Source organism: Schistocerca gregaria, chromosome 3 (genome assembly GCF_023897955.1).
Source record: "Schistocerca gregaria isolate iqSchGreg1 chromosome 3, iqSchGreg1.2, whole genome shotgun sequence".
Taxonomy (NCBI): Eukaryota; Metazoa; Arthropoda; class Insecta; order Orthoptera; family Acrididae; genus Schistocerca; species Schistocerca gregaria.
In genome coordinates, this window is record NC_064922.1 from 696113973 (window position 1) to 696134259 (window position 20287).

A 20287-nucleotide genomic window follows, 5' to 3' on the forward strand; every position below is an offset into this window, starting at 1 on the left:
TTTAACTTTAGTGACAACGGCCAGGAAAGCCTGCAGATTTACGTAATACTCACATGATTCGTGTTCTAGTGCGATGTCTGCTGTCAGTAACGGATTTTTTTTTTCGGTGTGCTTAATACGCATGTGACATGGTGTTCGTACGGTGTCTGCCTAACGTTCTTCTTTTTGTGTTTAATGCACATGCAATTTGTTGATTAGTTTGATGTCGGTTAGAGGTAGCTACCTTTTTTCCTTGGTGTGCTTAACGTCACATGCAGTTCATATGGCGTGGTGTTAGCATCATGTATTCTAGGAGTAATTAATATTTTTGTGCTTATTACTCAGATAATGCATCTGTTAGTGTATTTTATGCTGAGAGTAACTGATCCTTTCACATCGCACTTAATACTCATGTAATTTCTGTATAAAAGACAATGCCCTGACTGACTCACTTATCATTGCCCACTGCCGACCGCTAAGGATAGGAACTTGAAATTTGGAGAGGCTGTTGATCTTGTAATGTAGGCGTCGTTTAAGAAGGGATTCTACTAAATAGGTGATGAAAAGTTATTTTGAAAATGAGTCAGAAATGTGTCGTTATTACGACAATTTTGAAACTAGACCTACCAAAAGTGGTATTTGGTATAGCAGTAGAAATACCTGTTTCAAGATCTTTGGTTAGAAATTTAACTGGTAGGGGGTTGAATAGGGGATGCAATGTTCTACGAATATATTTCATTGTAAAATCGTTTGTGAAAGACTAATTTTTCAAAATTGGTGTTTGGCTTCACGACTGAAAATGAAGAGATATTTGACTTCTTTTTGGAAATTCAACCCTCAAGGAGGTGAAATAGGGCTAGACTGATTCACTGACTAATCATCGCCAGTAGTGGGACAAGAAGAGAACCAGCAAATTTTGTTAGTGTTGGTTACATACATCAGAGATAAGCATACATTCAGAGGAAAACCTATTGTTCTGCTACATGTCAGCCCTTAAGCTATTGTTCACTTTTGACTGACAAGTCCTTAACCTATAGTTATACAGTTCTTTACATCAAATTTCTTCCAAATTAATTAATCATCCTACCAATCCTGATGAGGTCACGAGTTTTTCTCAGCCACCACGAGGGTCGCTGCCACATCCTACACCCCCATCCCTGAAAAATGGCGAGAAATTGAAATTTTTGTGCGAATTTGAATAATGGTGGGAAATTCAAATGTATTGGTATAAATACCAAAAGTTGTTTGTTCATCATGCCATTCAAGGACACTCTGTCCTATTTCACAACACCAACATCAGAGGGTGCTGTTGGCCCTCTGCCACTCCCCACTCCCCTCTCCACGCTCCCCACTGTGCACTCCCCACACCAAACTCCCTTCTCCTCTCTGCCCTCTCCTCATCCCTCCCCTCACATCGCCAACACGAAATTGATGGAAAAGAACTCAGTCTATGCTGGGCTGCTGGATATTGTGGGCATAAGTCTATATTTTGTATGTACTGTGGTATATCGTTAATTTAAACTATTTAAGTTGCCATTGATCGAGCACTAGATGTAGCTCCATCCACTTGTGTCAATAGCTCCTAGATCTAGAGTGAGTATTTTCACTACTAGTCCAGCACTGTAGCTGAGTTGCTATAGCCAATCTAGTCAATAGCCTTATATCTAAAGGATGGGAAATAATGATAGGATAGCAAGCTATACACTGAAGTACAGGGCAGTGGCCTTCTCCTAATCTACAAGTGAATAGATGCTCCTGGGAAAAACTTCTACCACATATAGCTCGAACAGCCCGTTTTTGAGCCAAAAATCCCCGTTTTGGATCAGAAGAATTACCCCAAAAAATAATACCATACGACATAAACGTATGAAAATGTGCGAAGTAGACTACTTTTCGTGTTGAAGTGTCACTTAACTCAGATACGGTTCTAATGGTAAATAAAGCAGCACTTAGTTTCTGAACAAGATCCTGGACATGGGCTTCCCACAACAGCTTACTATCTATCCGAACGCCTAGGAACTTGAACTGTCCCGTCTCGCTTATAATATGCCCATTCTGTCCGATCAAAATATCTGTTCTTGTTGAATTGTGAGTTAGAAACTGTAAAAACTGAGTCTTACTGTGATTTAACATCAAATTATTTTCCACAAGCGACGAACTTATTTCATGAACTACATTATTTGATACTGTTTCAATATTACACACAAGATCCTTCACTACGAAGCTGGTGTCATCAGCAAACAGAAATATTTTTGAATCACCTGTAATACTAGAAGGCATATCATTTATATAAATAAGAAACAGCAGTGGCACCAACACCTTGGGGAACGCCCCACTTAACAGTGCCCCATTGTGACTGAACATCACTACCACTCTCAATATTGCGGAGAATTACCTTCTGCTTTCTGTTCTTAAAGTAAGAGGCGAACCAGTTGTAAGCTATTCCCCTTACTCCATAATGGTCCAACTTCTGCAGTAATATTTTGTGGTCAACACAGTCAACAGCCTGGTCCAACTTCTGCAGTAATATTTTGTGGTCAACACAGTCAACAGCCTTCGTTAAATCAAAGAAAACTCCTAGCGTTCGCAACCTTTTATCTAATCCGTCCAAAACCTCACAGAGAAAAGAGAATATAGCATTTTCAGTTGTTAAACCATTTCTAAAACCAAACATATCTAAGCTTTGTCAAAAGTGGTTCCTTTGTTAGAGATTTCCCTTAAGCAGGAATACCTGTCAGTTGACTTCAATTAAAAAAAAGTGCAGCTCTAACACCCACTACTGCAGGAATTTTCCCATGAGTGATCCCACCAACCCCATCTATGCTGTCGCCTATAAGTTTTGCTAACCTTCCCTTCCCATACCTGTTGAGGTGCAGGCCATGTCTAGTGAAACCCGTCCTGCTGATAGACTCCACCGACACCACTGAAATGTGACCCATGCTTTCTGTCATCATCGCACCCCCAAGTCTCATGTTATTAGGCCTGGCGGCTGTATTACGATGAGGCCGATCGTGACGCTGAAACAGTTCCACGAAATGCACATTCGTATTGGCAGTGTGAGTGGCTATCTTTTCCAGGTCACCATCTATGTCATACTGCCCATCCCTATCAATACTATTACCAGCCCCACCCACAATCACTACCTGATCCTCTTTAGTAAAATCCCTACTAAACCCCCTTATGTTAACAGTCACCTGAGCCAATCCTGCTTTAGGCTTCACAATGCTGGTGACCTGGTACTCACTCCCCAGCACTTCCTGCAACTGCTGGCCTACACCTCTGCCATGAGAAGTACCTAACTGCAGAACCTTCTTCTTCCTCTTCGACTTTGCAACTGTTCTAGCCACCGTAACTGCTGAGGTCTGCTGCATACTTCCTACATCTAACAGCTACTAGAGATTCCTCTCCACTAGACTCTGACAGTTGGTCATATCTATTGCAAACACCAATAGTAAAACTATCTGAAAATCTTCTTCTCCTAGCAGATCTCTTGCCAGCAGCCAGCTCCCATTCCCCAACCTCCTTCTCCCTCCTCATCCTATGTAGCTCCACCTGTGCGTTTTTCAACTGCACCTCAAAGGCACAGATCTTACGCTCCTGCTCCTCTATCAACTTACTCTTGCTACATAACCTACAGTTCCAGGACAGGATCTCACCAGAATGCCCACTGGCTTCCCCACTGCATTCCCCCCAGTGAAAATACTTCGAACATGTCTCACACCGCAATCCAGTACTCACGAACCTACGGAAATGCCCACACTTCTCACTTATGGTACAATTTTACTTTTTTTAAGTTCCGATACTACAATAAGGTGTTAAAACCTAACTACAATAATCACAAACTTACTCTACAAGGGAAGTAACTACTATTATTAACAGTATTAAGAAACAACAAATGTGAATATAACAAAAGACTAATACAGAAAGAGAATCAAACGTCTAATGTCACAGTAACGAAGCTGAAAACAGTTCCCAAAAGATTCTTCTGAAATTATTTCACAAGAAAACACAAAAAACACCGCTTGAAGACTACTAAAGTTCCTAAATAAACCACTATACACAAACAATTAATCAGTACTTCGATGCGCCGCTACAGCTGCAACTGGTCAGCGCGGAATGTAAACACAGCTAAAAGGTTACGTTGCTCGATACGAAACACAAGTATCACGTCACAACATAAGAAATGCTGAGGCGAAAGAAGAAACCACTAATATGTCACTTATATAGTAAATATTATCACAAAAACCGTTAAAATATGTATCTGAAACGTAAAAATATAGAACAACTTAGAGAGCGATCTCACACGCAGTCACTCGCTTATCAATCTTGCAATCTTTCATTTATAAATTACTATGTTGCTTTAAAAATTCGCAATTGCCGAGTGATAGCAACCTTAGACCATTCGATTCATGTGTGTATTCACATTATGTACTGTAGACTTAGCAGGATTTGGCTTGTAATGCGGCGTCTACGTATCTCACGCTCTACACAACGAAACCAGCCAAAACTTTTAGTATTTCAATTCTGAGTCTGAGGGTACGTAGTTGAGGGCCACACCACCCACACCACATCATTTTCTTTTCCTTGAAAGAGTGAAAATTAAATACAATTGACCTTTTTTTAGGAGTTGTAAGTTGCATCCTAGCCAACAAAAACCTGGGAAATAGATCGTAGGATACTTTTTTATGAATGTAGTGCTCAGTATCTTACCTGAACACAGTAACTCAAGACGAAAAAGAAATCTCACTAGTCACCTCCAGCTACCTCATTCTAGCCCAGCGCCTGATGCCAATTGTGTTGCGTTCTTGAAGATTGGGCCCACTGAGAGACTGTGGCTCATAACAGCCTTCTTAAGCATCTACCTCCAGCCACCCGAGCACTCCTGCCACAAACTGTGGCACAATGTGAGTCAAGCACCAGTGGATTGGATGTATGCAGAAGTCCCACCCCTGACATAAACTCCTTAGTTTAAAATATCCGAAACAGGGATGCTGTTTTCTGTCAATATACCTCAAATGTCTCATGCAAAATGTAGATGCCTTCCTTGTATACGATTTATTTTCGGAGATAGAAGAAATCAGACCACTCACGCATTTTCCCATCACTAAAGTATCATTACTAGTTGCAAAAATCCTGTACTACACTATGATGTAGGCTGTGTGTCCTCTACGTATTCTCTTATCAGGTAGAAAAAATTCTGCCACATCCTACATCACAGGACTATAATATTAAACTCATTTTTGGCTCATGACGGAGTGCTAAGAGCGTGCTCTACTTCCATCACAGAATGCCTCCTCACCTTTAAACTCTCTTAAAGTAAACATATGCCTCATCTAATATGAAGTCCCTCAAGGCGACAGCACAAAGATGTAAATATCGGGTTTATACTACATATCACTTTATAAATTCGATAATATAACAGATTTCATTACGATTAAAAGATCTTGCCACAAGAAAAGGCTCCTGATACCTTTCAAACATTTGAATTATTCCTGGGGTACTCTCACCCTTGCTTCCACCCACCTGGCAGCACATTGTTAATATCTAATTGATAGCCTTGTTAATTAAATTGATCATGAGGGACCTTTTGCATGGTGAGTAATTTCTTCTCCTGCAGTCTGATTACATTGGTCAGGTAAACGTTACAGATGCCTCTGTGACATCTTTGTTGGCTTCCCACAGGCTAGGTAGTCACTTCCTCTGATGCCAAAATGGGTGATAACCATTGACAGATAGCTGAAGATATCAAATACTAATTCAATTCTGCCTCTGGCTTGCCTTGTTGTGCTTTTGGAAGTAAGTCACTTAGAATTTGGGCATACTGCTCGTGAGACCTGTCCATCTATGGTAGGTGAGTAGGATGTTTCTTTCTCTTCTCCTCCCTCAAAATGCCTCCACCACCAGACTGCCTGTGAACAGCTGTCACCATGTCGCAAACCTCTGCCTGCAATTCAGGGCTGTGTCACTGGTGTCTGAAAGTCCACCACTCTCCATTGCACGCAGCTATTAATGATTCCAGACTTACAAAGTTAACCTATGCTTCTAAAAACTATTAGGCTTTTAAATATCTCAGGGGTAAATGTCAGAATAAATAATAGGATGTTGAACAATACGCTTCCCCTCATTCGTCCTGTAAACCGAAAGATTCTGAGATGTGTTTTCGAAACCCCCCAGAAAGACTGCTGCAATGAGCAATAACAAAATACCTGTCTGCTTGTCACAACATTCCTAACATTTGGGAGATGGGGGAGGGGAGAGGGAGTGGGAGAGGACCAACAGCACCCTCTGGAGGTGCCGTCGTGAACTACATTAGCTGGTTTCTGTACTTCAAGGTAAATATAAACTTGAATTTCCCACCATATTTGAATTTCTCGCCCAAAATTTCAATTTCCCGCCATTTTCTGCAGGTAGTGAAAGTTCCCACCTGGCGGCTGATGGAAACCAATGATGTCATCAGGGGATGGGGGTTAATAATTAATTAATACAATATCAATTTTTGCTATGGTCGTAAATTAAATTAATTAATACAATATCAATTTTTGCTATGGTCGCAAATTAAATTAATTAATACAATATCAATTTTTGCTATGGTGGCAAGTTGGAATCCTGCCTCGGGCATGGATGTGCGTGATGTCCTTAAGTTAGTTAGTTTTAAGTAGTTCTAAGTTCTAGGGGACTGATGACCTCAGATGTTAAGTCCCATAGTGCTCAGAGCCATTTGAACCAATATTAATTTGATATAAAGTGGTGTATAACAATAGGTCAAGGACCTGTCAATGCAAAGAGAACAATAGTGTAAAGCCTGACATGAAACAGAACGAAAGGTTTGCCCTTGAATGTATGCTTGTCGCTGATGTGGGCGGCAACCTGCACTAACAAAATGTGGGGATGCTCTCTTTGTCCCACCACCACCGCACAGCCCAATCTGCTAAGGACAGAAACTGGAAAATTGGAGAGGGTGTGGTTCTTATAATGTAGGCATCATTTAAAAATGGTATCTTTCAAAATTCCACTGATAAGGTTGGTGAAATAGGGGAAGAAAGGCTTTTCGAAAACATGTTGCTATTAAGGCAATTTTGGAGGTAGGACTTCGAAAATTATTTGCTTTCTCACTCAGAAGTAATATGTGTTTCAGAATTTTTGGAAATTCAACCATGTAGTGACTAAAATAGTGAGTAAATGTTTCTTAAGTAAATCATTATTAAAGAACTACAAAAGCGTTTTTAAAGCTACATCTTCGACAATTGGTTTTCTCTGCCAGAAATAAAAAATACATGTTTCACTATTTTAGGAAATTCAGTCTTTCATGTGGTGAAAGAGAGGATGGACATTTTTAAGAAAATATTTCGTTACATAAAAGTTTTTAAAGCTATGTATATGGAAACTGGTATTTCACTTCTAGGTTAGATATAAGCAAATATTAATTATTAGGGCACGGAAGTTTCTATGGAAAATCATAACAAGAACGCAAATGGCATGTTAAACAAAAACTTTGGACTTCATCTGTCAGATTGCTTTCGCGTTCTGAATTACTTTCAGAAAAGAAAAGTTCAGAAGCTGTTGCAATTTATGAGCAATATAAAAAATCCATTAAAGAGAAACAAAAGAAAAGAAAATCTATTGGGCCATACAGTCTATGCATGTGAAGCAGCGCGTGCTATGGTAGTTCCTTTTGACTTCAGAATGTTCTTGCCAAAATGAAACGCTGTTTTACACCACGTACAGCTGACGTCGAAATATATGTCTTTAGTTCTGCGGTAGAGGATGCTGAAAAAGCAGAGAAGTTAGAATTTGCAGATAACGTATCAGACTCACCCAGTTGTAGCGAAGTTTACCCATAGTTTGGTCATCGTTCTTGCTATCTGCATATCGTTATCAGGTCTCTCACCACTTACGGGAGAGTAACTGTTGTTCGAAAACAAGTAGAACAAATCATCTGTATGACAAACACCTGTAAAGTATGTATTATGTTAAGCAAACGTATAAATAATTTTAAAGAAATATCATTTTCCATTCGTACACCAAAACTGTTCTGTAAATGTTATCTACGCAGCCAACATAAAATAGTACACCTAAGTTCATAACACTTTGTTTTATATCGGCCTCTGCATGTCATGAACGTTGTTTTACGTTCAGACAGTTCACTTTTATGAATTTAAGATGTTTCATCTCATAAATGTAAGAGCTTGCGGATAATGCAGAAAAACGTCAATATCCTGAGACTTATTTTACACTATTCTTTACTCCATTACAGAAGAAGAGAATTTTTAACGTAATCTTACCTAGATCTTTATCTTCACCTCCGAGTTCTTTCGACATGCTGTATTTCCCTTTGTACGACAGTAAATAGTAGTACATAGGTACCGTGTCCTTGTGCTTCCTAACCATTTCATCTGTGTTCCAGTTAACTAAACCATCAGAGTATAGCTGCAAGAGAATAATGAAGAAGTAACAACAGATTATTTCTTGCGCATTGCGGGGCAAGTTCCACACTGTAGTAGTGATCTGTAAAGAATGTAATCGCGCCAGCTGCACACAAATGCTTTTAATTACAAAAACTGGTTTCGACCTCCAAGGACTATTGGCGAGATAGCACACAGACAAGGACAGCAACTAAAAGAAAAACAAAGGTGAAGCTGGTGTTTTTAGTTTAATTGCAACTCTCAGTAAAGTGCAATTTCTATTTCCTTGATTATTTACCAGCCTTTTATTGAGATATTACAGGCAAATGTTGCAGTAGCACTTTCTAAACCTGTTCATGCAACAAGCGGGTTTCAGGATTAAGACTGCTCACTATATTTAATTTTTGAGAGAGACGAAATAGGCTGGATTGTAGATAGTCCCTCCAGGCAGAGAGATGGTGGATCTCCCTTTACTTTTAGATGCGAATACAAATAGTTTATTATTGGAAGGTGAGCAGCAATTATGAATAATGTAAAACAGAAACACCATATATTTCCTAGAGATAAAGATATAATCTATGAACTCAGAATACCACTGAACTCACGTGTTAAGTCAAAAAGTAATGTTTTTATATATTGAACTATTGCTGATAACAGTCTTTCACAAAATTTAAAAATTAGGGGTTCTTCAACAAATTTTCATCTGTCACTTTAGCCAATGAAGAAGAATTCTAAGGTGGTATGGTAAAGTAACCTATTAGTTCTTACAGGGTGACAATTATTGAACTATATTGAAAAAGTTTTAATTAGTTACAAACTACGGCGTACACACATTTTATTCAACATGTAAAATCACTGCAGATATTCGGGTTTAGGTTACGACATGTTCGATATGCCTACCATTATTGGCGACGATGTGGCGGAGGTGAACGGCGAAATTGTGCATGACCCGCTGACGTGTCAGACGATCGATGCTATCGATGATATTCTGAATTGCTGTTTCGAGGTCAGTAGTGGTTTTGGGGTTATTGTTGTGCACCTACTCTATAATATAGCCTCACAACAAGGAGTTCCACGTGTTCAGAGCCAGAGAATATGGCGGCCCATCGAGGCCCATGCCAAAGGCCTCTGGGCACCCCAGAGCCAGAATGCTGTCCCCAAAGGGCTCCTCCAGGACATCAAATAATGTCCTTCTTCGATGGGGTGGAGGTCCGTCTTGCGTGAACCACATCTTGTCGAAATCAGCGCCACTTCAGATAACGGGAATGAAATCATATTCCAGAATCTTCACGTACGGTTTGGTAGTCACCGTACCGTCAAGGAATATCGACTCGATTATTCCGTGACAGGACGTTGCACACCACACAGTCGCCCACTGAGGACGAAGAGACTTCTCGATCGCGAAATGCGGATTCTCAGACCGCCAAACGCCCCAATTTTGCTTATTGACGAACCCATCAGAATGAAAGTGGGCTTTGGCGCTAAACCAAACCATAATAAGCACACTAATTCCCATCATGCCCCGCGGCCAACCGTGCAGTTTGAACGTCCTAACGCAAATCGTTCAGAAGTTCTCATAATTTTGTTTCGTTTAGTTCAATAATTGTCACCCTCTAAGTATAAAGTGAACAAACAACAAATGAACGTAGCAAAGCCACAAAGAGTTAAACTAGTCTGCATGCGTTAGCTTGTGAGCCGGATTAGAATAGGGAGGGAATATAATCACAGGACAGTATTGTTGCTCCGCAAAATGGTGTATTTGGAGCGTCTGGGAAATATTAACGTATCACAATGGGCCACGTTAGCGGGTCGCCCAGAACGTTACTACATCATGGGCTACTTGCTGATACAACCAGAACTGCGCTACGACGCCAAAATGGTTGCTTCAAGTTGTCGCCAAGACAGGCGACCAGAGATGTAAAAACATAAACACAGAAGAAATACAATGTCAGTGCCGCTTTCATGGCCCCATTTCCTCACATTCGAGCCATGGACTCATTGCGACCTATGTTACCAGAACCGGTGCAGTAGCAAAAGAGGTATACCCAAAGCCAGTATAAATACGCCTAACTTTTAGTCAACGTATCGCAGACTGCTCGCTTCGACAGGGACCTACATCGGTCCGTAAGTCAATAAAAATAAAAATTAAAACACCTGCAGCCGTCTACTTTGCCTTTAATTTATTTATTCGACCACTTTCGGTGTTCCATTACACCATCATAAGGCACATTGACCTACGCAAATTGGGAGGAATCTAATCTCGCCAGCAGTCATATCCGGAACCAGTATTAAATAAATGATATCTGTAGATCTCTGGTTTACATGACTTGTCATTTTGTCCATAAACCGGTTAAACCGGTTGTCAGGACGACAGTACAGCTGCAGTTGTCCTCATAGTCGTCGGCTGGTGAAAGAATTGACAGTGTCCTGTAAGCCAGAGGTCTATGGACATCTAATATTTAATACTGGCTCCTGTTACGACTGCAATCGAGATTGGATTCCTCCCAATCTACGTTGCACAGGCGGCCTGAAGATGGTGTAATGGAACACAGAAAACTGCTGGATTAATGAATTAAATGCCCGAGAGACGGCTGCGGTGTTTCAAGTTTTATTTCATACTGAACAACGGAAGTCCCTGTAACCGTATGCTTAAAGGATGGACATACAAAAACACGAGTCAGTACGTCTACCCGTAAGTGAATCTACGAGTCTAATGGATCAGCCAGTCACCCTCTTCAGTCTCTGACGCCAAAGCCTGATGGAGTGAACTATGCGCTCTCCAACCGGTAGGCCACCTGGACTGCCTACCCCATCTGCTGCCGCTTTCCACCCCTGTCAGTCTGTGGTTCCTTTCCCAGAATATGCAGCCAGTGGTTCGCCATTGCCCACGTGGGCAAGCTTCTAGCTGCCAGCATCTGCTCTGGTCAGACTCTGCTGTTCGGAGCTGCCACTTCGGCACGGGATCGCTATTGGAAGACGTCGGCTTTCCTCGCTCGGCACTCTTAGCGACTTCTACTTGTCACAGGTGGCACTGTGTACTTTTCACGCTGCTTCAGCCGCTATGACCACATGCCGAGTGCTCAAGGTGGTGTCTTCTTTAATAGGGTATTCCCTGTTTATGTCCTATGGGCACTGGTATCCTGGGGCAACGACACCTCAGATGTACTTTGTGTAATAAATCAATGAAATTCCAATGCTGTTTCTCCGAAGTCTCAACGGGCATTTAACAGGCTCCCACTCACTATTCCGCCTCGAGGTATGGCTTTGGTGATGGTATTCTGACATCAGTTCTTCAGTCTACCAAGTTCTGCCACCCACCACAGCAGCAAATTAATTGGCTGTTAAGTACATTTAATTGTTAAACTTTCAGATTAAAATAAAAGTATGGCTTTTCTGTGCTAATGAACTGCTGAAGATAATGGTTTACCCCGACTGCATCAGTGCCACAAAATGAAAGAGGGCGTTATACAGATGTAGTGACCTATTTCTGACGATCGATCCCTGCAAGTGTACAGTGCTTCATAAACATTCCGTGAAGTGTTAATTTACGTGCACTGATATAGTTATTCTTTGACTTAGCTTTTGTTAGTTATTCCATGCTGTTCATGTCTACACAATTCATTCATGTGTGTAGTGTTCAGTTATTGCTAAATGTATGTGGGAATAAAGGAATTGTTTTCTCTAACACCCACATTTGGTGACCCGGAATTGTTTTCTCTAACACCCACACAGGTATTTTGGTTGCAGTGCGGACATCTCCATCAAATAGTGTAAATGTAAATTTAAATCCTTCATAGGGAGCTCTTACAGAATCTAGAGGTGTGACATTAAATAGTAACATACATTCACTTTTGTCTACAAAAAATTATAATATTTTTTAACGTGAAATAAATGAGCAGAAGGAGGCTGATTGAGACACTAGCACAAATGTGTAAGTTGAGGCGCTAAAAGATATGACATGGATGGAATTAGACTATGTTAAGGATGAGACAGGAATTTCAAAGCTGACCCGTGTGTGCTCAGTATTGGGGCCGCTTGTATACGTCGATAGCAACTATTCATGGCAGATGTTTCTGACCATTTGCTGGGTAACCGAAGGATGCTTTGTCGCCAGGGCCAGGGAGATGACGTAAGCAGCAGTATAAGAACGTTCGCAGGATACGCTGGGAGCCTTGCTGGTCGGCGAAACTGTGTGTAGCTCGGGGTCCGCTGTTGCTGCAGTAGTGTTGAGATCCCTGTAGGCAGAACATCGCGTGAAATCGGGAGCCTGGCCTGGGATGTGTGTTGTTGGCACCAAGACGCTGCTGAAATTCAGTCAGCCACTCAACTATTTGGAGGAAGCAAACCTGGCGTTGGAATCCACCTCCTATCAGGATTATGGATTTTGAGGTTAGCGCCCATTTCCAGCTACGGACAGCAAGGCATCATGGTTATCTTTCTAGTTCGCAAGTGACTTTTCCAGTGGGTGACCAGGGATACTTTGTGGTGTGAATACGCTTTTTGTTTCTGCACCAGACTATGTCTAACCGTTTTGTGCACATTTCGCGACATTTGAGGAATATGGGCTACTCATTAAATTTACTATTGAAAATTTAGGTATTCTATTATCACAGTGTTGAGTGTCTGTACCAGCTAGGCCTTTATATTATCTAGGGAGCTGAAGTAGGGAATCATGGATTTTCCGGACTGAATTCGTTACTGCGTTCGTGCACTACATGACTTTCAATACAATAAGAAAATCTCGATATAATGTGGACATGAACATTGTGGAAGGTGAGTGTGAGTGGCAAGAGGATGTTGGTCGTGCCTTCGGAGCAAATCACAAAGAAGCCTATGCTATAAATCATCAGCAAAGAGCCGAAACGAACTGGCGTGAAGACAATAGTTTCGAGCGAACCGTGGTTCAATTTATAGGCCGGTCATCCACTTTTAAGTTATATGGTTTCCCTACATCGCTTAAGACGAATCCCGGGACGACGCACACAGCATCCACTGTTCAAAATCTGAAGCAAATGAGCAGTGTACACCACTCCAGGCTCCCTTCCGGACTCAAATGCAACGTCAGGACTGCCACTCCGGTACCATTGCCTCCCTTTTAAAAGATAAGAGTTTTCAAATATTAGGTTTTGCTCAGAGATACGACATTGATATGAACAGAATCAGTGAACCGAACTGAAGTAGTTCTCTCGCGCTTATTCTAGCGCTGGCATACCGTTTAACAGTTTGTTATAGAGAACAAGAGAGTGCCAGTCTCTGAGAAGCTACTTCCTCTCTAAAACATGGGACAGGTAGAACTACACGTTTCTTGTCTAGTGTGAGTTATCCAGATACTCTTCCAAGGCAGGAAGCGCAAGAAGCTTGTGAAATGTAGCATCACATTTTCCAACTAAACAGTAGTAAAAACTGCGGGTTGCATGGAGTAAACCGAAACATTTGATGGCGTTATAGTCAGTGATCTCCTCTCCATCGAGAAACCCTTTACATATCTATTCCACTCATGACGTGTGCCTGAGTAATTTAACATGGCATTCCTAACTCACCGCTGTCGTTGTTACGCTTTGACGGACATTCGGCAGCTGTAACAATTACCTTTAGGCTGACAACTCCAGTCTTGTATAGGTTTATTAAGAACCAGCAATTTACTCTTATACAGCAACATGAGTGAATAAAATCCTGTCAATTTTCAAGCAGCGACCAATGGCGTTATAATTACGAAGCACGGCAGAGCATTTCGAACAAGAAGATCGCAGATTCACTCCGTTTCGCCTGCCTTGTTTTCTGCAGTAGGCCAACGATATGTTCTTAATATGGCCTCACCATAATATACAAAGGGGAATCAAATGACAACATTAAAACTGTAAATGAAAATTGACATTTCGCGCCATTCTTCTGTAAGATGGCAGTACAGTTACCAGTAACGTAAGGAATGCCCTACAGGCGGAAGCATACTACAGAAAAGCGAAACGAAACCCGACCACAATACCAGTTCAGAATGACCATCCCCCTTGCAACATGCACCAAGGAAGAACAGCTCTCTGACAAACGTTTTCTGAATAGTGAAGATATGAAACCTATTGAAAGTCATCGTAGAATGAAGGTTCAGTGTAGCGACGCATGTGTATCACTGCACCAAGTGTATGAACGGAGTAGGAAGATCGTAAATGATGTGACTTCCGTGGCACACGCTCAGTACCCGCGTCAGGTACACCGTTTTATGACGCCGAAGTCTACTGCCGCAGTTTCTTTTCTTTTTTTTCTTTTTTAAAAATATATTCCTTTCAGAACTTGCCCACACAGCCATCTCAACAACAAAAAAATGTTGCATTACAATTTGTTTTGGCAGTTCGTGGTAGACATTACTTGAAGTCGTGTCTTGGTTCAAGTTACATAGCGTTAAAAATGACTGATTCGATATAAAACAAGATTTATAATCGGAGTATACTAACACTGGTGCACAGAAATAAAATATTGCAGCAGTTGAAAGTACTGTGATGGAAAATCGCTCTCTGACGGCGACTGAAGTAGCCGCAAATCTCAACATCAATCGTGGCTCAGGACACCACATGAAGTGGTTAAATTTCGCAAAGGGACTGCAAGATGGGTGACAGAGCAGCTCACTTCAGAACTGAAAAACCAAGACGTCTGACGTCTGTGAAGAACTTTTGCGGCGCTTTGAAATAGGTGATCTCAACGAGTGAATACCACATGTTTGGACTGTTCAGAGAGGCAATGGGAGGAAAGAAAATATGTACCGATGAAGGGGCGCTACAAACAGTAACGAGTGGATGCGAGCACGACCATTGTTTGTTTTTACCAGAAGAAACCGTGCACTCACTACACGCTGGAGGAAGTATGTGGAACGTCAAGAAGACTATGACGAAAAGGGACACACTTTGGTTCCACATTCGTTCAATAAAAATATTTAAAACAATTTGACTCCTCCTCATAGTATTGTAACTTTTTGTGGAGAATAAGAATTGCGGTATTTGTCCCCTGTACAAATTTACTCTTGATGCAGAGGGCAGTGGAACGCTATCTCCATTGAGCGCACTGAGTGGAAAACAGATCTGTGGATTCGTTTGGTGTACAGGAAACCTTCCCACACCGATACATACTTGAATGCAAATACTTTTCCTTATACCTTCCACAAGAAAACTTACATAGACAGGACTGCGATTGCTTCCAACGAAGACAATATCCAGTCTGGTGCCGAGAACTTTAGACAGTTTGCCGGCCTGAGTGGCAGAGCGGTTCTAGGCTCTTCAGTCTGGAAACAGCGCGACCGCTACGGTCGCAGGCTCGAATCCTGCCTCGGGCATGGATGTGTGTGATGTTCTTAGGTTAGTTAGGTTTAAGTAGTTCTAAGTTCTAGGGGACTGATGACCTCAGAAGTTAAGTCCCATATTGATCAGAGCCATTTGAGCCTTTAGACAGTTTAACATCTACATATTGTCAGCACATTAACATGTTATAAGAGGAAGTGGAAATTAACATTGTAGCAGTTTACCCAACATACTGTGGGTCCACGACTGGCAAAACTGGACGCTTTCTCCACAGATAGGGCTTGATAAAGGGTTATGATTTGCACCAATATAAACGACACAGGGCTTAAAGTGATTAGTGAATACTTTATTTTCTGTGTATGTGGTAGTATTCACGGTGTCGACGAAAGCCGCTCACTTTGCCGTGGAACACAGAATTCCAAATAGTCTATCAGCGCACCGTTGCTGGGCCTTAGTCTTTCCAGAGCTCGTGGTCTTCCAAGGGTGGCACCAAGTACACCACCAGAGGACGCTATCATCGATTTGATCTACTGCAACCAAATGTGCCCCTCCGTGCGTCTTTTCATGTCGCTGCAGTCTGCACTTCGGCCCAGATCTCAGAATACCTCAGTGAGAATGGCGCTACCAATCCAGTTTCAACTAACAACTGATCTAAAAATGTACTGATGTCCGCTGATCCAGACTACTATCGAACTGTCAGAATTTGGAAACGTTACATCCGAGGATAACAAAACTATGTATATACACCGAAGAGCCAAATAAACTGGCACTACTCTGTAATATCGTGTAGGGCCCACGCGAGCACGCACAAGAGCCGCAACACGACGTGGCATGGACTCGAATAGGTCTGAAGTAGTGCTGAAGGGAACTGACAACATGAATCCTGGAGGCCTGTCCATAAATCAATAAGAGTACGACAGTGTGGAGATCTCTTCTGGACAGCACGCTGCAAGGTGTCTCAGGTATGCTCAACAATGATTATGTCTGAGGGTTTGGTGGCGAGCAGAAGTGTTTAAACTCAGAAGAGTGTTCCTGGAGCATCTCTGTAGCAATTCTGGACTTGTGGGGTGACGCATTGTCCTGCTGAACTTGACAAGTCCGTCGGAAGGCACAATGGACATGAATGGATGCAGGTGATCAGACAGGATGCTTACTTACGTGTCACATGTCGGAGCCGTATCTAGACGTATCAGTAGTCTCGTATCACTCCAACTGCACACGCCCTATACCATTACACAGCTTCCTCCAGCATGAGTAGACCCCTGCTGACATCCAATTTTCAAAAATTCGTGAGTTTTTCTCCATACCTGTACACGTCCATTTGTTCGATACAATTTCATACGAGACTCATACGAGCAGGCAACATGTTTCCAGCCATCAAGAGTACAATGTCGCAGTCGACGGGCACAGGCGAGGCGTAAAGCTTCGTGTCGCACGCTCATCAACGGTACATGTGTGGGCCTTCGGCTCCGAAAGCCCATATCGATAATGTTTCGTTGTTCGTTGTATGACACTTGTCGATGGCCCAGCACTAAAATCTGCAGCAGTTTGCGGAAGGGCTGCACTCCTGTCACATTGAGAGATTCTCTTCAGTCGTCGTCCGTCCCATTCTTGCAGGTTCATTTTCCGGCCGCAGCGATCTCGGAGATTCGATGTTTTGCCGGATTCCTGATATTCACGGTACCCGAGTGAAATGATAGTACGGGAAAATCACCACTTCTTATCTACCTCGGAGATGCTGTGTCCCATCGCCAGTGCTGTCAGATAAATCTTGACAATCTGCCATTGTAGCAGCAGTATCCGATCTAACAACTGTGCCATAAACCTGTCTTATAGAGGTGTTGTCGACTGCAGTGCCGTATTCTGACTGTTTACATATTTCTATATTTGAATACGCATGCCTACACCAGTTTCTTTTGCGCTTAGAGTATCACGGAAATGTTGCATCAATCTTCAAGGAGTTATTGCGAGGGTGCCTTGAGTACCAAATCCAAGCATAGATGACGTAAAGTCATACAAAATTTATCACTGTCGTATCTTCAAAACTGCGGATTTGATGCATCTTTGTAGTTTGTACTTTTATGAACGCCCCCCTCCCCCACCCTTAACGTGCCCGTTGTTGCAACGCTCACCGTAGATAATTCTAAGCTGGCGCAGGCCCGCATGGCACGTGTTGGCAGCAGCCGCAAACAGAGGTGCAAACAGCACACGAGGCGGCGAGCCTGTTTGTAAGGAAATTCACGCTCTGCGAAGCATTGTGATGTTACATAATGCATGATCCCAAACACTGTTTCGTCCTCCAACAGGAACGTCGACAGTATCACAAGTTGGTACGGGCACGGCATGTGTGCGTGCAAAAGATTCACAAAGTATTCGCAAAGTTATTTGAGAAAATGGAAATCAATGAGGTCTCTAGTTCTTAATCCGCACCTGCTTCTCCTGGAAGTACTTACAAAACCCTCAGACGGTAGCCCAAGAATCGCAAAGTTGCGAGCGCTCTGTCTATCACATTTCACAGTCTTCCGAAAGTAGGACCGAGCGAGGTGGCCCAGTGATTAGTACACTGGACTCACATTCGGGGTATGGCGGTTCAAAACCGCGTACGACGATCCTTATTTAGGTTTTCCTTGATTTCCCTAATTCGCTTCAGGCCAGTTCTAGGATGGTTCTTTTGAAATGGCACTGCTGATTTCCTGTCCCATCCTTCCCTGATTCGAGCTTGTGCTCCGTCTCTAATGACATCGTTGTCGACGGGACGTTAAACAATAATCTCCTCCTCCTCCTCCGAAAGTAGGGTTTGTCAATCCGGTTCAGGGGAATAGCTGCTAACTTTTATTATCATCACAGAATTGTAATCAAAATTTACTATTTCAGTGACATTAATTGATCACAATTAGGACATCCCAAGTTACATAATACAAGTGTGCGCCAAACAGCCCACAACGGGGAAAGTCTTTCTTTTCTTAGTCCACTTTGCAAGCTACATATAGAAATACCACTACATTACTGTCATTCACAATAGTGCACTCAGTCTCTGCCCCAAATATTTTTGTTATGGATGCATTGTTTATTTCATATACCCAGGACAATGTGCATGTTGTCGATTTGCAGTTTTATCAGGCTATCAGTCATCAACTATGTTTAAAAAAATGGGCATTTGTTCGTTCGCATATTGGGAAAACTAACGAATTTTCATGCTCACATTAAGAGTAACGACAAAGTAAAACTAAAAATTAACCCACCACATCACACAGTTCGCGATAAAGTTGCTTTTGAATTCGGAAGACTGAAACAAATTGGAGATTCAGCAATTAAATGGGCATCTTCCCTTGTTTTCACAAGAAAATAAACGGGAAAATTAGACATTGTGTCGACTTATAGTTATTTCTCAAAGAGTCATTGATTCTTTTCTGCTTCCATTTATTGATTAATTTATGGATCGCCTAGGAGGGGGACGTTTCTTTTCTAGAAATGATTTAACTAATGAATACCTTCGAATTCCCCTGTATGAGGAAACAGTTTATATGGTCGTCAATACGCACATTGGCTTGTATCAGTACCAAGGCCTTTCCTTCGGAAGTGCGACTGCGTTGTTTCAATCCTTTCTTGAGCAAGTAAAGTCGAAAGTTTTGTTCTGTGGGAATTATTTGGAAGACATCATTGCGTCCGGACAAACACTGATCGCGTCCCACGTTCTTGGAATCCACCGAACAGTTTGGATTTGAACCCCTACGTGAAGCCCATTTTGATTTTCTGATGTACCGCGCCATTTAGCTGTTTATTGATTTGATCAGAAAACGAACGTTGGGTTCTATGTTCTGGGCTATTTAGCTAGTTGCATTTAACGAGAGGACGTGATTTTCAGGGCCACGAAACCGTTTGTGACCTGATAATAAAAAGACTTAATGTAAATGAAACGGCTTCTTAATGCCCAAGATAACTACAGAGACATTCCTTTTCTGTCGGTTACCTACAAAATTTTATCAGAGGCATTATTATCTAGGACGGAACAAAGCGACTCTCAAACTGATGAATGCAGATGTGGTTTTATAAACAACAGATCATGTTCAGAACAAATTCTCAATCTAAAGCCAATAATAATGTATCTGAAAAGAAGATACAACAATTTCGTAATACTTTTGTTGGCTTCAGGCAAGCCTATGACTGAGTCAGTATGATATCACTGTTTGAAACACTGAACGAACTGGATTTAGACAGTACAACCACAGCTATATCGAAAGAAATGCAATTATTTAAACCTGCACTGAAAAGACACCGAACTGTCATTCAGGGTCTTGAATCTATTTGCATCAGCGATTCTGACATTGACTACAACTTCCGACAACACGACGTAACTGTAAGTTCTTCTTGATCGCGTGTAGCTGTTTCCTACTCAGGGCTAATAATAAAGTTTATGTCGGCGGTTGGTATATATTGCTGTGTCCTTGTCCATGTCAGGATAACTAATTTTTCTATTTCTTTTACTAACAAAGGGCTTTCATTAGGGGTTCCATATTAGAAGTATTACATTATTTATAGTTCAATTGGGCTCACTCCAGTAACCTAATTCAGAGATGAGTGTGTGTACACCTCAACGTGAGCGACCGACTGATCTGGTTCACA

General features: G+C 41.8%; 1 protein-coding gene across 1 annotated transcript in view; it reads right to left on the bottom strand.

Annotated features, from left to right (window-relative positions):
* The window catches only part of LOC126355943 (venom carboxylesterase-6-like), a 131099-nt gene that overhangs the window by 8113 nt on the left and 102699 nt on the right, over window positions 1-20287 (bottom strand). Inside the window, exons 8-9 of the mRNA XM_050006527.1 lie at window positions 8262-8406; window positions 7795-7930 (exon numbers count right to left, since the gene is read on the bottom strand). Of these exons, the coding sequence (XP_049862484.1) occupies window positions 7795-7930; window positions 8262-8406 (281 nt within the window). The remainder of the gene's footprint in view (window positions 1-7794; window positions 7931-8261; window positions 8407-20287) is intronic.